Source organism: Rana temporaria, chromosome 11, assembly GCF_905171775.1.
Source record: "Rana temporaria chromosome 11, aRanTem1.1, whole genome shotgun sequence".
Lineage (NCBI taxonomy): Eukaryota > Metazoa > Chordata > Amphibia > Anura > Ranidae > Rana > Rana temporaria.
Genome location: NC_053499.1, coordinates 6,604,587 through 6,622,594, shown reverse-complemented (window position 1 = coordinate 6,622,594; position 18,008 = coordinate 6,604,587). Strand labels below are relative to the sequence as shown.

Here is an 18,008-nt window from a genome sequence, read left to right as displayed (position 1 = left end):
TGCATCAGGTGTCCTCAATAGACTTCCCCTTTGCATCAGGTGTCCTCAATAGACTCCCCCCTTTGCATCAGGTGTCCTCAATAGACTCCCCCCTTTGCATCAGGTGTCCTCAATAGACTTCCCCTTTGCATCAGGTGTCCTCAATAGACTTCCCCTTTGCATCAGGTGTCCTCAATAGACTTCCCCTTTGCATCAGGTGTCCTCACCAGACTTTTTCCCTTTGCATCAGTTGTCTTCAATAGACTCCCCCCTTTGCATCGGGTGTCTGCATTCTTCCAAGTTGTTGCACCCCCCTCTTCCTTTCCCCCTTCTCCTGGCAGATTGGTACTCAGTGTGCCCATCCCCCCCGCTCTCCATTCATGTGACATGTCGCATGATCGGGAGAAAGAAAGGAAGACGGTTTCTGCCCTCCTTCCTCGGCAACACCGCGCTGAGACTGAGAACAGTTCTCTGTCTCTGTCTCGGCTCTCTTCCTCCCCATGCACCCTGGAGAAAGCCGAATCCTCCCTCCAGCAGCAACTGCCGGCCGCTGTTCCATCTGATAGTGACACTGCAGTCACTAGTTTCAGGAAAGGGACAAGCGACCAAATGGAGGCAGCGCCCCTCTCAAGAAGGTGCCTGGGGGGCAGGTGCCGCTTAGCCCCCTTGCCCTGGCCCTGCATACAAGTGTAAGGATCACTGCATCTGTAGCTAATTGACTCTTCCTTGTTATCAGAAAGCCCATACCTTGGCATGGACAGGGAGCTGGAGGAAGAGTCTGAAGATGCCTGGCATTGCACCCAACATCCTCTGATAATGGCTGCAATGCTTTCCAAACTAATATAAAAAAAATCACTCTTTCTGCACAAATATGTGCATTTAGTCTTATTTTTTTAGCAAAAGATGGACTTGGCCTTTAATTTCACCACAGATTTACCTCCCCCATGGAGAACATACTCCATCAGTACTCACCAGACAATAATTATAATACCCTAACCACTTGCCGACTGCCTAACGCACATATACGTCGGCAGAATGGCACGGGCAGGCAAAGCAACGTACAGGTATGTTGCTTTGAATCTGCCGCCTAGCGTGCGCGCGTCCGCTGCGAGCTCCGTGGTTGTGCCCACGGGACCCGCAGACTGTCTGCCGGTGTCCCACGGTTGTGTCACGGAGCTGCAGAACGGAGGGATGCCATTGTAAACAAGGCATATCCCTGTTCTGCCTAGTGACAGGATCTTCTGCTCCCTGTCATTGGGAAGATTGATCAGTGTCTCGTCACAGGTAGCTCATCTCCCCCACAGTTAGAATCACTCCCTATGACACACGTAACCCCTTCCCCGCCCCCTAGTGGTTGACCCCTTCCCTGCCAGTGTCATTTACACAGTAATCGGTGCATTTTTCGCTGTATAAATGACAAGTTGCAAAATAGCGTCAAAAGTGTCCGATGTGTCCGTCATAATATCGCAGTCATGATAAAAATCGCAGATCGCCACCATTACTAATCCAAAAATAATAATAATAAAAAAAATGCCATAAATCTATCCCCTATTTTGTAGACGCTATAACTTTTGCGCAAAGCAATCAATATACACTTATTACGATTTTTCTTTTGCCAAACATATGTGGAAGAATACGTATCGGGCAGGGGTCAAGTCCTGGGAAAAAAAGTGTGGGAACTCACCCGAAATTCCCCACCTCAAAAATACATATACTGTGATATATATATATATATATATATATATATATATATATCAGGAACGGCCCAAGACATTGTGCTGCCTGGGCCCAGGAATGAAGTGCTGCCCCCCCCCTCCAAAAAAAAAAATATTGCCCACCAAAAGGCCCCCACATTAATTATTTTATATCATTGCAATTAAAACCCAAATTAAATTTATCAGTAAGTCAGATTTACATGCAACAGTGATGGTGGGGTTCAGACACAGCCAGGGGTGGTGGGGGTTTATACACAGCCACGGGTGGTAGGGTGGGGGGTTAAACACAGCCAGGAGTGGTATTGAGGGGCGTTAAACACAGGCAGGGGTGGTAGGGAGGGGGTTAGACACAGGCAGGGGTGGTAGAGGGTTAGACACAGGCAGGGGTGGTAGAGGAGTTAGACACAGGCAGGGGTGGTAGGGGGTTGTACACAGCCAAGGGTGGGGCGTCACTAGGGTTGGTGTCACCTGGTGCGGTAAGAAATGGTGTCACCCCCCCCCCCCCCATTGTATTTTTTCCCATATCACACTGCATATAATGCCAATAGTAGTGCCGTTAACAACTATAAAGCAATTAGCACATTTAACTAACAATATGATATGAAAAAAAATTGAACTCCCCAGGAAATAACTACCCCCCATCCGGATCAGTACCCGTTTCAGCAATAATAGCTGCCAGTACAGTGTCAGTTTCTGCAAAAATAATTGTCAACATTGGTGTCCATTTCTACAATGATTCAAAGCATTGGTGCAGTAACTACAATAATAGCCCTGGCATTGATGGTCAGTGGCATTAATGCTTTTTTAAAGCCCTGCAGCACAAGGAGTTAATTTACACTGCAATGGATCACTAATGCAGTAGTGGCCAGTGGCTGTGTTAATGAACTCCCTTGTGCTGTATTAGTGGTCAGTGTTAGTTACCCCTTTTTATTGAAACATGAATGGGTTCATTAACACTGACACTGACCACTAATACAGCACAAGGGGTTTAATTAACTTCTACTGGGCACTACTGCATTCGAGATCAATGGCAGTATTCATTAACTAAAGTGTGGGAGGAACTCTCGCGCCTACCCAATAAACTTAGAATAAAAAGAGTGAATATATAAAGATAATGTACTGCTGCTCAATCTAATAGTGTATACATATGCGAATATGAATAACTGAAAGTGTTGATATAATGGGGTGATAAGCGCAGTAAAAGTGAGTCTGCTGTGAAACAAGGCAATGATCAGTGAACCAGACCAATCATGACCTGCATAAATCACAGTGACTGAATAAACCAAAAAACAAGAACTAACTAGCAGGTGGCCAGTGAAAAAATGCACACATAAGTAAATGACATTGCTGTGAAATAAACCAGTAAACAGTGAAAAATTGTCTCAAACATTAATACTGGTGCAAATAATGTGCAACCACAGCTAACAGCTATGGTAAAAGAACATAATTAATGCAAGTGAATAAAGTCCCAAATAAAATATTAAATGGCTGAAAATAAATGATGACGATCCTTCAGGAATCTTCCAATATAGTCTTGAATGAGGTGGGCTCACAGAGAGCTTACATTTCCAAAATAATAATTAAGCCTTGTTAACCTGGACATCCATGAGAGGTGCTGTTAAATCCACATCTAGGGTCTGGCTATGGATAGCGTCCTGTGTGATCCTCTGTGGTCAGCTGAGTACCATCGATGTCCACCAGGAGGTTTTGAAGCTGACCACAGAGGATCACACAGGACGCTATCCATAGCCAGACCCTAGATGTGGATTTAACAGCACCTCTCATGGATGTCCAGGTTAACAAGGCTTAATTATTATTTTGGAAATGTAAGCTCTCTGTGAGCCCACCTCATTCAAGACTATATTGGAAGATTCCTGAAGGATCGTCATCATTTATTTTCAGCCATTTAATATTTTATTTGGGACTTTATTCACTTGCATTAATTATGTTCTTTTACCATAGCTGTTAGCTGTGGTTGCACATTATTTGCACCAGTATTAATGTTTGAGACAATTTTTCACTGTTTACTGGTTTATTTCACAGCAATGTCATTTACTTATGTGTGCATTTTTTCACTGGCCACCTGCTAGTTAGTTCTTGTTTTTTGGTTTATTCAGTCACTGTGATTTATGCAGGTCATGATTGGTCTGGTTCACTGATCATTGCCTTGTTTCACAGCAGACTCACTTTTACTGCGCTTATCACCCCATTATATCAGTATTCATTAACTCCTTGTGCTGAATTAAACATTAACAAGTCCTGTGCACTGGAAAAGAGTCACTGCAACATATATTTTTCTCAGTCTGCCATTGCTCACTTACCCAATGCCAGCAACATGCATGTTCCCGCGCGGTACCTCTCTCTCTCTTCCTGTCCAGCCTCTGAATGACATCATGTCAGAGGCGGGGACTAGAAATAATCTGTCGGGTGCGGTGGAATGGAAATCTACTTTGCTGAATGTAGGAGTGCAGGGATCGTTCCAGCACTCGGCACCTCGCTGCAGCTCTGTGCAGGGTTTGACTTCGGCAGTGATCTGTTACTGTGTACGGATGTGCATGCCATGTTGATCTGCCATCGGGCACAGTTAAGCCTGCACTGCACGCACTGTCATCTCTTCACGCCCCCCCCCCCCCCTCTGCCTTGGTGTCACCCGGGTGCAACAACCCCCCCCCCCTCGCTAGCAACGCCACAGAGGAGGAGGGTGTCGCATACCTCATACAGGACAGGCTGGACTCTGATCGGCTCGGGCGGCTCGGCTAGTCCTGCAAAGGGAACGCGCGTTCCTGCTGTAAAAATAGTGCAGGGACGTCGTTCCCACGCGTTCCCGCAGGACTCGAGCCCTGGTATCGGCCTAAACTCAGGAAAAAAAATAGGTTTTTATTTATTTTTGGAGGATATTTATTATAACAAAAAGTAAAAGAAATTTTTTCAAAATTGTCGTTCTTATTTTTTGTGCTATAAAAAAAAAAAAAAAAAAACGCAGAGGTGATCAAATACCACCAAAAGAAAGCTCTATTTGTGGGAAAAAAAGGGACATCAATTTTGTTTGGGAGCCACATCGCACGACTGCGCAATTGTCAGTTAAAGCGACGCAAGGGCCGAATCGCAAAACGTGGCACGGTCATTTGGCAGCTAAATCCTCCGGTGGTGAACTGTTACCACAGTTTCACAAGCATTAGAGCTTTTTTCAGGAAGGCAGGAAGTAAAGAGTGAAATCCTCCCACTGGGGGACACGGGCTGTAATAAAAACCCAGCCGAGGTTCTAGCCCTTCCCACGCTCCAGTAGTAGTACAATGTATGCACACATCTCCTGTATGGATGGCTCTGTCCTATGGAGCGGGGTTGAGGGCGAGTATTTTATTTGTCTGATTCTCCTGTTCTGAGAATTGGGAGAAGGCAGCGGGCGCGCGGGCACCTGTCTCCTTGGCAGGCTCAGCCGGCAGCTGCAGCGTGATCTAAGAGCTGTGTTTAGGTATGTTAGTGTAGATGGCATATAGAATGTCTCATTCCAGGAGCATTCCTGGGAGTCCGGAGCGTCTTCTGCTGACACGTCTCTTCTTGTCACTGCAGCCTCTTCTCCGGCACTTTTTATACGCTTGTCATTTCACTGTCTGGAGGCCCCAAGTCATTTCCACGTTTCTCCTTCACACACACACAAAAAAATTACGCTTTCTGCAGCAAAAGCGCCTAATGTATCGCATTCCTGCCACTGGTTCTGGGTAGATGGTGAAAGACCCACCCAATTGGGTAAAAGGCACCAGTCAGGAGAGAAATAATAAGGGAACCGGCAAAGCTGACTGGTTACTAAAAAGTATGTACACCCAATCGCTAAAATCATTGAAGCTTAAACATTTCAAAAGTCATTTTAATATATACTATTAGGTAGATTCACGTACGGCGGCTTAACTTTGTGCGGGCGTAACGTATGTTATTTACGTAAGTTAGAGAGGCAAGTGCAATATTCACAAAGCACTAGCTCCGTAAGTTGCGGCGGTGTAGCGTAAATTGGCCGGCGTAAGCCCGCCTAATTCAAATGTGGAAGAGGTGGGCGTGTTTTATGGAAATTATTCGTGACCTCACGTAAATGACGCTTCGAACGAATGGTGCATTCGCCGTCCGTGGACGTATCCCAGTGTGCATGCTCCAAATCACGTCGCAAAAAGTCAATGCTTTCGCCGTGAACGTAACTTAAGCCCAGCCCCATTCACGGACGAGTTACGCAAACGACGTAAAACTTGAAAAATTCAACGGCTGTCCGACGTCCATACTTAACATTGGCTGCGCCATCTTTTTGGTGGTTTATCTTTACGCCTGAAAACGCCTTACGTAAACGGCGTATCTTTACTGCGACGGGCGAGCGTACGTTCGTGAATAGGCGTATCTAGCTGATTTACATATTCTAGGCGTAAATCAGTGTACACGCCCCTAGCGGCCAGCGTAAATAGACAGCTAAGATACGACGGCGTAGGAGACTTACGCCGGTTGTATCTTAGCAACATTTAAGTGTATCTCAGTTTGAGAATACGCTTAAATATACAACGGCGTATCTACTGATTCTGATTCTGAATCTGGCTATATATTGTCAAAAGTATTGGGACACCTGCCTTTACACGCACATGAACTTTAACCACTTCAGCCCCTGACCATTTGGCTGGCCAAACACCAAAGCACGTTTTGCGATTCGGCACTTCGTCGTTTTAACTGACAATTGCGCGGTCGTGCGACGTGGCTCCCAAACAAATAGAGCTTTCTGTTGGTGGTATTTGATAACCTCTGCGGTTTTTATTTTTTGCACTATAAACAAAGAAAGAGCGACAATGTTAAAAAAAAATAAGCAATATTTTTTACTTTTTGCTATAATAAATATCCCCAAAAATGGGGTACCATTCATTTCACTGACAAAATCAATAGGGCACTTTCTCCCACTGACACCCAACAATGGGGCACCGTTCCCCCCCCATTAAGACCAATGATGGCGCATAGTTTACTCCCACTGGCCACAGTCTGGAGCCCTTTAAGCCTGAAGCACAGTAACCTGGCCATTGCCTTAGACAGGGGTGTCAAACTCAACTTCATTGTGGGCCACATCAGCATTATGATTGCCCTTAAAAGGGCCGGTTGTATCTGTAAGATTAGATGTCCAGCGCATCCCCTCCCCTTACATTAGATGTCAAGAGCCAACCCACCATCAGAAGTTTAGTCCCCCACTCTCCCTTACATCACAGTGCACCCCCCTTTCCTTATGCTGCTGCTGGGAAGAAGATGGATGCATTGCTTGAGAGCAGAAAGTAAGGAACTGGAGTAGGACCAGGGGAGAGCTGGAGCTCTCCTCCAGTTACAGGAGAGGTGTGAGGGCCACATGAAATGGCCTGGAGGGCCGGATTCGGCCCCGCAGGCCTTGTGTTTGACACCTATGCCTTAGAAAGTTTGGAGACCCCTGGACTACATGATGCTATGTGGGCGTGTCACTAGGCTATATAATGCTATGGGGGGGGGGGGGGGTGCATAGACTATATATAATGACACTAGGGGGGGGTGTGTGCATAGATTACATAATGATGTTGAGAGGTGTGTCCATAGACTACATCAGTTTTTCTCAACTCCAGACCTCAAGGTGCTCCAACAGGCCATGTTTTCAGGATTTCCCTCGGCTGTGGTAATTACTAAGGCAGTGAAACTGATCAGATCACCTGTGCGCAAAATAATGGAAAGCCTGAAAACATGACCTGTTTGGATGCCTTGAAGACTGGAGTTGAGAAACACTGGGCTACATGATGACGCTAAGGGTGTGTGTCCATAGGCTACATGATGACACCAAGGGGGTGTGTCCATAAGCTACATGATGATGCTAAGGGTGTGTGTGAATAGACTACATCAGTGTTTCTCAACTCCAGTCCTCAAGGTGCCCTAACAGGTCATGTTTTCAGGCTTTCCATTATTTTGCACAGGTTATTTGATCGTCTTCCACTGCCTTAGTAATTACCACAGCTGTTTCTTCTGAGGGAAATCCTGAAAACATGACCTGTTGGGGCGCCTTGAGGACTGGAGTTGAGATACACTGGGCTACATGATGATGCCAAGGGTGTGTGTGAAATCACCATGCATGACCAAGCTGGGAGAAGAAAAGCTGGAGCATGGAGGGGTGGTGTACTAGCTTTATTGTTTACCTTTAAAAGAGGCAACGACTAGGTCAAAGGTCCTGAAATTTCACAAGTGACCCACTAAATAGAAAAGCCTGGGTCAGAATTGTAATCCCAATCTACAAGGAAGGTTGGCATAGTCCGGGTTCCACGTTCTCATCCTCCCAGTCTCCCTTCATTATACAGCATTTCTTTACTGTGCAGGGTAACAGGCCCAGCGCTTGTCTGCTAATGCGCCACAACAGAACTTTCTGTAACATTCTGCCCATTTGCCCGTCCTCTAACGGGTATTGATTTTTGTCCTGCAAGACCACAAGTGCTATTTGGGTTTAACCCTCCCGGTGCCGCCCTTGGCCGCATTCCTCAGCACAGCAGTCCCGGTCATCCTTGGCAGCCGGCGTGTAAGACGAACCCTTGTTATTCCTTTAGACAGAGGCCGGGGCATGAGGCTGCGGACCCCCGTAGGGCCATAGTAGGACAAGTCTGCCTTTTTATAACAACTATTTTAAATGGCCTGCACTCATGCACAGCTATTTTGAGAGAGGTGGGATTAGTCACATGCAAGGCCGGGATATCTGACACTCTTTACTTTCCTTGTCTGTCAGGGTCACAGCTCTGTTGTGTCTCATCCTGGAATCTTATATGTATTAAGCTTGTTCATGCCTCAGTGGGCAACAGGGATTGGTGGTATTATTAGTTCACCCCTCCGGTGGCTTGCAAGGTGGAAACCGCAGACTGCTTTTTTGTTTTCCTATGGCCCCTATAATATAGAGCCTTGTGTATTCTGACACTAGAAAACCGAGGACCTGGCTCATAGAAGTTTAATGAATATTCCACCCTACATGGGGGAAAGGTCAATTGTATTGTTATACATATATATATATATATATATATATATATATATATATATATATATATATATATATATATATATATATATATATATATATATATATATATATATATATATATATATATATATATAGTTATACACAGGGCTTTTTTCTCAGAGAGTAGGTGCAGGAAGTCCCCTCTTCTGAGTCACTTCTGGTTGCTGATCCCCTACCCACCTCAAAGCACCATCCTTTGGTTCCACCCCCTAGCACCCGCCTCAAAGCACCATCCTTTGGTTCCACCCCCTAGCAACCACCTCAAAGCACCATTCTTTGGTTCCACCCCCTAGCATCCACCTCAAAGCGCCATCATTTGGTTCCACCCGCTACCACCCACCTTCGAGAACCATCCTTTGGTGCCATCCCCTAGTACCCACGTCAGAGCACCATCCTTTTTTTTTTTTTTACACCCTATCCACCTCCCCGTGTGGCCCCCTTTAGAGAATACAGAGCCAAGTATCATTTTGGGGTGCCAAGTAATTTGTATGAAATGTATTAATGATAACAAGAAAAGCAGTAAAATAGACCCCCCAACCGGCAACAGTAGATTCCCCCAGCAACAATAGACCCCCACAACGAAATACCATTCCAGCAACAAAAGACCCCTGGCAGCAACACATTTCCCAGCAGCCAGCCTCAATACTCGCCAGCAGCCAGCCTCAATACTCGCCAGCAGCCAGCCTCAATACTCGCCAGCAGCCAGCCTCAATACTCGCCAGCAGCCAGCCTCAATACTCGCCAGCAGCCAGCCTCAATACTCGCCAGCAGCCAGCCTCAATACTCGCCAGCAGCCAGCCTCAATACTCGCCAGCAGCCAGCCTCAACAGTAAATTCATTCCAGCAACAATTGACTCTCCAGCAACAATAGCCCACCACAAAAAAATGGATTCCCTTCAGCAACAATAGATCCCCCAGCACCCCCTGCCATTACATACATTCAGTGCTGGAGGTGCCGGAACTTCGTTCCCTCACGTTCCCACTGAAAAAAAGCCCTGGTTATACATATGACCCATCTTAAAGGCAAAATTCTAATGAACATTAGATTGGAGGTCTCCCGTACTGCATTGGAGAGTTATGGACTGAAAATAATTATTGCTACAAAAACTGTTCTATTATATCTTATGGGACTATTCATTTTTGTGTTTTTTTTTTTTTTCTTTTATGGACTATTAATCTTTTTATTTTGTTCTTTTTGGCTGAGGTTATGCTTTGAGGCAGAAATATACCATGTGTGGGGTTTTTACACACACCATAAAAAGCACAGGATAGTCATTTTGGATGTTTTGTTAATCATAAGCTAATGCAAGCTGCAGCCAAGGCTTCCATAAGAGGAAGTATAGGATTTCCTAATGAGAGATCACGTTAACTAAGTCAAATTGATTTTCTAGCCATGTAAGGCGAGTGCTGGAGGTGGGAGAAGCTGTGGAAATGGCTCAGTTTGGTTTCTCTAATGTATTTCACACTGTATGGTGCAGCAGCTAATCTATAAACGAGGAGGATTTGTTCTGGATTCCTGCGTTTTGTTTGTGTAGACATGGGGGGCGGCTATATGGAGCTCGGGGGACTTATTCATTAAGTGTCTGACTTACAGATGTACATCAGCCCCGTTCTAACTGCAAAGGGTTATTGTGATTGGCTGTTGAGGGTCATTGCGAACAGCAGATTTACCCTCCATGTTGGTGTGACGGAGCGCACACGCCCCTGTATAGGGGCAGCACGTTCCTGTCAACGCACACAAAAAAATAAACGCACAAAATAAGTCGCCAACAATTTTTTCAAAAACGTGACACCCCAATCCACATGGTGCTGCGGCACCATGTGGTTTGAAGCACACGTTGATGGATGCGTAGGGGTTAGGGTGACCACATTTCCAAACTACCGTTCAGGGACACACCCCCCTTCCCAAAAATCAGCTTGTGCTGCAACGAATCACAGCACAGTGATTGGACAAGAGGCGGGATTTATGATTTCTCCAATCACAAGCAGTGGGTGGGGATTGTGCTCCTCCAGGCATTCCCGGCCAGGGCAAGTACTGTCAGTGAGTAAAGCGGTGATGTGGCGGCCTTTTTTGGGGACATCAGATGGGCCCAGGGGGTGGCTTTGTCAGTTTCACTCCGGGACACTGTATTGTCCTGGAATGAAGGTGCCCGGGACAGACCTGCAAAATGCGGGACTGTCCTGGGCAATCCGGGACACGTGGTCACAATAGTAGGGGTGTCATTAACCATTAAGACCCCTTTCACTCTGAGGCTGTTTTCAGGCATTTTCACCGAACTGGTGAACCTGTTGCTTCATTCTACATGGGTGAAGCATGGGCTCACTTTAAAGCCTCGTGCACACGATCGGATTTTCTGCAGACAAAGCGCAGGATCCTAAACTTGTCTTGCATAAAAACTGCAAAAAATTGTCGGCCAACAAAAACTAAACTACGCGCTTTTTCAGCTCTTTAGCGCCACCCTTTGGGCAACTTCTGCTAATGTCGTGTTATGGTGAGCATTGCTTCTGAGCATGCGTGTTTGCACTTTGTAGTTTTGTCCGATTTGGACTTCTGTACCCACGATCGGATAATCCGACATCACACATTTGTTGAAAATTTTTAAAGCATGCTATCCGACATTTTGTTGCTGGAAAATCCGACAACAATTGTCCGATGGAGCGTACAAACGGTCAGATTTTCCGTCATCACACAATTCCCGCCGGATAATCCGATCGTGTGTACGAGGCTATGGTCTTCCTGGCTTTCTTCTGCCTTGCTTTTTTCCCTCCTCCAGCAGGATGGTTTAGTCCCATTTTCCTGGGATTCGTCACAAAGCCGCTGTTTGGATACAATGGGATGCTATGCACAAAGCAGAGCGAAGTCCTACTCAAGGACAGAAGAAATAAATAACTGAGAAAATAAATCTGTAAAAAAAGGAGGCGGCCATTGAAAAATCTGTGTATCTAAAATCCTGTAATAGGAGTTACACAAACCAATTGATTGCGTCAAACGAAGGTCATCCAGGGAATAGAAAGTGTCCAACTTTCTGAAAAAAAATATCTGGGAGTAAAGAAAGGGACGTTTAATAAATAGCACATGTTTGTGTCTGTGGGAGAATAGTCACATTCAGCCGATCGGTCCATTCTTCTCCTTCGCTGTGATGGTTCGCTGTCATAACAGACCCAGATAATAGACCAATGCTGCAAAAACCAATACACAAAGGGTATTCAGTATGTTCATGCATAGAGCATTGGTAAAGAATAGGAACTCGCTGCAGCCAGAAATCCATCTTTTCAAGACCCGTTGAACGTGCAAAGAACATTCCAGGGTCATCAAAACAAAAGTTGTACCAAATCTTTCTTTATAAACCAGCCACAGAGTGAGTAGAATAGCCTGTCCCCTGCCAGCAGGCTGTGGAGAGAGACGACCCTTGTGTGGACGACACGCCCCCTTGTGGGACCGATGCAATTTGTGAAGCAGGTGCTTCCTGCTAATTGGAGAGCTGTAGCTCTAGTCTAAAGCCTCGTACACACGACCGGTTTTCCCGTCGGGAAAACTGCCATGAGAGCTTTTTGCCGGGAAAACCGTCCGTGTGTATTATACCTCCATCGCAGTTTTCCCGACAGACAAACACGGCCCTCACACGGGTGTAGAAAAGCCCATTCCTTGCCAGCATGCAGCTGTGTAAGCTCCAAACCCCCCCCCCCCCGGTGACTTAAAGGGGTTGTAAAGGAAAAAAACATTTTTTCATAATAAGCATCCTTTACCTGCAGACATTCCTCTTTTCACTTCCTCATTGTTCGTTTTTGCTCAGAAGTTGCTCTTTTTCTTCTCTGTTCTGTTCACTTCCTGCTTGTCTGATTTTACTGACCACCGTGATGGGAGGCTTTAGTGACGTGGTCACCCCCTCCTGGGAACTACATCTGTGCGGCAGGACGCTCTCTCTACGTGTTAGAGACCTCAAGGAGGTGTGAATTACTGGGCGTGCGGCAATTCATACTGGGAAATGTAGTTCTTACATGAACGAGCGCCGCAAACCAGGAAGTGAATGAGCGAACAGAAAATAGAATGCCGAAGGTGATATAGATGAAGGAATTTAATAGGTATTTACTAGTTTTTTTAACAGAATCATTACACTATTCTGTCTGTCTACCTTGCAGACATTCATTTTAGGCAAAAAAAAATTTTCCTTTAGTGACCTCTTTAAGCCTCGTACACACGTACGGTTTTCCCAGTGGACTTTTTACCGCCGGGAAAACTGAGAACCTGCTCAGTAACTTTTCCCCCCCTTACACACGACCGGGTTTACCGACAGAAAAACTGCCATGAGAGCTTTGGTCAGGAATCCCGGATCTTTCCCGACAGGAAAACTGCGGGAAAAACAAAAAGAACCAGCTCTTTTTTTTCCCTGCCGGTATTCCCGGCGTTTTTTAACCTGGCAGTCTTCCTATGGGAAACACTGAGGTGGAGCATAGACACGGCCGGGATTCCCGACCAAAGCTCTCATGGCAGTTTTCCTGTCGGGGAAACCCGGTCGTGTGTAAGGGGGGAAAAAGTTACCAAGCAGGTTCTCGGTTTTACCGGCGGTAAAAAGTCCGCCGGGAAACCCTTACGTGTGTACGAGGCTTAAAGCGGAAGTTCACCCGATTTTTTTTTTTTTTAACATTCGATTGAGGCTCATTTTGTCAAGGGGAATCGGGTAGTTTTTTTAAAATCTAAGCAGTACTTACCGTTTTAGAGAGCGATCTTCTCCGTCGCTTCCGGGTATGGTCTTCGTGTCTGGGCGTTCCTATTTGATTGACAGTCTTCCGACGGTCACATACATCGCGTCACGAGTAGCCGAAAGAAGCCGAACGTCGGCGCGACTCTATACGGCGCCTGCGCACCGACGTTCGGCTACTTTCGGAAAATCGTGACGCGATGTATGCGACCGTCGGAAGCCTGTCAATCAAATAGGAACGCCCAGTCCCGCAGCCCATGCCCGGAAGCGGCGGAGAAGATCTAAAACGGTAAGTACTGCTTCGATTTAAAAAAAAAAACTACCCGATTCCCCTTCACAAAATGAGCCTCAATATAATGTTAAAAATTAAGTTTTCGGGTGAACCTCCACTTTAAGTCACCGGGGGGGGGGGGGTGTTGGAGCTTATACAGAAAGTGAGGGTGCTTCCCTGCAGCAGCGGACGGGCTTTTCTGCACCCGTGTGAGCGGCCATGTTTGTATGGAGATGCACAAGTATCCCATGCATCCCTGTGCAGACAGTCCCTTTTCGTGTCAATGGGCACACAGCTGCTGCTCCGCGTTTGACAGCCATGGGGGTGGACAGCCCCAGATGGACACTGTCTGTGTTCAGGGACTTGCACCCACATGGATGTCAAATTAGGAGCTAGACTTTACAAGCCCCCCCCCATCTGACACATTGCAGGGAAGTCAGAATTTCAGATTTCAGAATATCATGGTGCTGCAGATTTGAATTTTTTATTTTTTTTATAATCTGTATCATTTGTACAATTTATAATTTATAATATTGACTTGTATATAGTTTTATATTCTATATTTTATATACGCAGGGCTCTGATTCCTCCTGTATTGAATTGTATTGTAACTGTACTGTCTGCCCTCATGTTGTAAAGCGCTGCGCAAAATGTTGGTGCCATATAAATCCTGTATAATAATAATAATAATTATATGTGTGTGTATATAACCTATTATATAGTAAATACTTTTTGTGTGATATTATATTTTTAGCATAGGAAGGTTGTCATTTCTGGTTCACTTTTCTGTCTATGGTGGATGAAAGTGTAGCTGGCATCAGACGTAGTGCGTATGCTTAGTAATGTGGAAGTGTAACACTTGTAGAGGGAGAGAATGAAGTGCAGCGATCGGGCCGATCGATAATGTGAAATGAATAGGGGAGGTGTAGTATGTATAGCTCTGGGGAAAACAAGGGAGCTGCCATAACATGGTGTGGAGATGTAGAAGTATTGATCACTGTGTCTTCTTCTATTACAGTACAACAAACACCTCTTTGTGCACATCGGACAAGCCAACCACTCGTACAGCGACCCCCTGCTCGAGGCTGTAGACATCCGCCAAATTTACGACAAGTTTCCAGAGAAGAAAGGGGGCTTAAAGGAGCTGTTTGGAAAGGGGCCACAGAATGCCTTCTTCTTAGTAAAGTTCTGGGTGAGTGTCTCTGTTCTCATCATCATAATCCATTTTAAATACTTACTACAGTACAGCACGTGGTAAGTGTCGGCGTGGTATCTATGACTTTTTGATCAAATGAGGAGGAAGTGATAAGTGGTCATATTTGGTGATTTCGGCATGTCATTGTGTGCGCCAATACAAACGCTTGCATCACATAATGCAATCATGAGCTTAGGTCACTGTCAACCTCCAGCACCTCACAATTGGTCCATAAGAATGGCTGGGGGGGGTTTTGCTGAAATATTGGGACAGGACCAGGGGGCTGGTCTGAGCTTTCTACTGGTGATGCTGGTTGCAATTTGCATACACATTACAAGGTAGATAAACCCCCACATACTGCACCTCTAAGTGCCGGCTTCCAGTAGCTGCTGATGCCCTACAGTCTCACTTTAACAGTGGTGGTCAGCTTTATTTTATGAGGGGGGGGGGGCGCGGCTTCAGGTGTGGCCCTTGGCATCACTAAATGGCCAGCACATAACATTAAATAAATGTTCAGTGTCAGAGACAGCAGGCACACAACAAAATATAGTCAAGGACTATTAACATGATACAAGAGATGTCCAAAACTGTGGACATAATACAGGAGATGGTCGGAGACTGCCGACGTGGTACAGGAGATGGTCGGAGACTGCCGACGTGGTACAGGAGATGGTCGGAGACTGCCGACGTGGTACAGGAGATGGTCGGAAACTGCCGACGTGGTACAGGAGATGGTCGGAGACTGCCGACGTGGTACAGGAGATGGTCGGAGACTGCCGACGTGGTACAGGAGATGGTCGGTGACTGCCGACGTGGTACAGGAGATTGGTCGGAGACTGCCGACGTGGTACAGGAGATTGGTCGGAGACTGCCGACGTGGTACAGGAGATGGTCGGAGACTGCCGACCTGGTACAGGAGATGGTCGGAGGCTGCCGACGTGGTACAGGAGATGGTCGGAGGCTGCCGACGTGGTACAGGAGATGGTCGGAGGCTGCCGACGTGGTACAGGAGATTGGTCAGAGACTGCCGACGTGGTACAGGAGATGGTCAGAGACTGCCGACGTGGTACAGGAGATGGTCAGAGACTGCCGACGTGGTACAGGAGATGGTCAGAGACTGCCGACGTGGTACAGGAGATGGTCAGAGACTGCCGACGTGGTACAGGAGATGGTCAGAGACTGCCGACGTGGTACAGGAGATGGTCAGAGACTGCCGACGTGGTACAGGAGATGGTCAGAGACTGCCGACGTGGTACAGGAGATGGTCAGAGACTGCCGACGTGGTACAGGAGATGGTCAGAGACTGCCGACGTGGTACAGGAGATGGTCAGAGACTGCCGACGTGGTACAGGAGATGGTCAGAGACTGCCGACGTGGTACAGGAGATGGTCAGAGACTGCCGACGTGGTACAGGAGATGGTTAGAGACTGCCGACGTGGTACAGGAGATGGTTAGAGACTGCCGACGTGGTACAGGAGATGGTTAGAGACTGCCGACGTGGTACAGGAGATGGTCGGAGACTGCCGGCATGGTACAGGAGACTGCTAGAAATCACTGCTATAACTGAGCAATAGGGAAGCATAAATTGGTGTCTGCAAAGGGGCCTGAAAGACGCACAAAAAGTGGCAAACGGCCACAGGCTAGTTGCCCTCAAAGGGCTATCTGAATCTGTAAGACTATATCAATTTATCCAGGGCTTTTTTCTTTCTCAGAATAGGTGCAGAAACTTGGACCACGCTCCACACCTCAGTTCAGGGGTTTGCTATGTATAGAGTTCCCGGGGGGGGCCCTTTGCACAGAGTTCAGGAGTGTGCTGTGTACATAGTGCAGTGTTCAGGCGTGTGCTATGTACAGAGTGCAGGGTTCAGGAGTGTGCAGTGTGCTATGTACAGAGTGCAGGGTTCAGGAGTGTGGCGTGTGCAGGGTTCGCTGTGTGCTGTGTACAGAGTTCAGGGGTTCTGCCACCTTCCAGCTGAAAACATTCCTGGGTGTGAAGGCCACATGAAACGGCCTGGCAGGCCAGATTCAGCCTGTGGGCCTTGTGTTTGACACATTTTTGATTTAACAGTTCGGGATACCTAATTTTTTTTTACAAAAATAGGACCGTGTTTTTTTTAATAGTAGTGGGCCCTTTAAAAGCAGTCTCTTAGTAATTACAAGACCGATCTGTGACCCTGTAAGAGCAGTGGCAGTTTGTAAGCACCAGTGGATCTCTATAATCTGTCTGACTCTTGACCCTCTGGTAGCTGTCCTGGGGACTTTGATTTATGGGCAATGAATCCTTGTACTGTCCAGCAGTCGTCTTCAATACTCCAGCATAGATTCCTTGCAGATGTCTACAGACACCCATCTTCTGGGCCTCCAGCACATGCCCTGGCCAAGGCCCCCCAAAAAGAGAGAACATTCTACAACAGGGGGTTGGCAACCTCGGCACTCCAGCTGCTTTGTAACTACTAGCCCTATGAGACGTTGCAAGAAAGCCCCGGGCATGACGGGATTTCTAGTTTCGGCACAGCTGGAGTGCCCAGGTTGACTACCCCTCCTCTGAAATGACCTACTGGACAGTATGGAAAGGTGCTGCAAACATTTATCATCTCCCCCCCCCAATCCACACCATTGAACAAACTGATAGTTTTGGCCAGGGAGATATTCATAATTCTATAACTGACGAGTAATTAGAACCGGCTCAACAGTAGCAGACAGAAGCAATCAATGCCCTAAGCTGAGAAGGACCAGCAGAGTCCAGAAGATGTAAACAAAGCTCAGGCTGGTCACAGCCTAGCAGCAGAAACACTACATTTAATTAGGGACACTCCAGCTTAGAGCGGGGTCTCGGCAAACCATTAGCACTCCTGCCAAGCATTGCGTCACCCTGTCCCCGGCCTCCATCTGAGCGCACAGAGGAGAGACGTTCCCGATCTGTGTGGCTGGAGCACTTTGAATTTAAATGATCAAAGACCAGACTCTTGGATGCATTTGTGCGGTGTGTGGGCATGAAAGCCCACCCATATGCATTATGCGAGCGTCGAGGGGTTAACGGACCATATGCGGCCAAATAAGAGAAGTTCGTTGTTTACGTAAAGTGTGTGCGCAATATATTATATATGCCCTAGTTTCT

The 18,008-nt window shown here is 46.7% G+C and overlaps 1 protein-coding gene across 3 annotated transcripts in view; it reads left to right on the top strand.

The window, feature by feature from the left end:
• TEAD1 (TEA domain transcription factor 1) overlaps nt 1-18,008 on the top strand; it is a 130,422-nt gene that overhangs the window by 99,823 nt on the left and 12,591 nt on the right. For all 3 annotated transcript variants that reach the window (XM_040327941.1, XM_040327940.1, XM_040327939.1), the window contains one exon: nt 14,714-14,887. In XM_040327941.1, the coding sequence (XP_040183875.1) occupies nt 14,714-14,887 (174 nt within the window). The remainder of the gene's footprint in view (nt 1-14,713; nt 14,888-18,008) is intronic.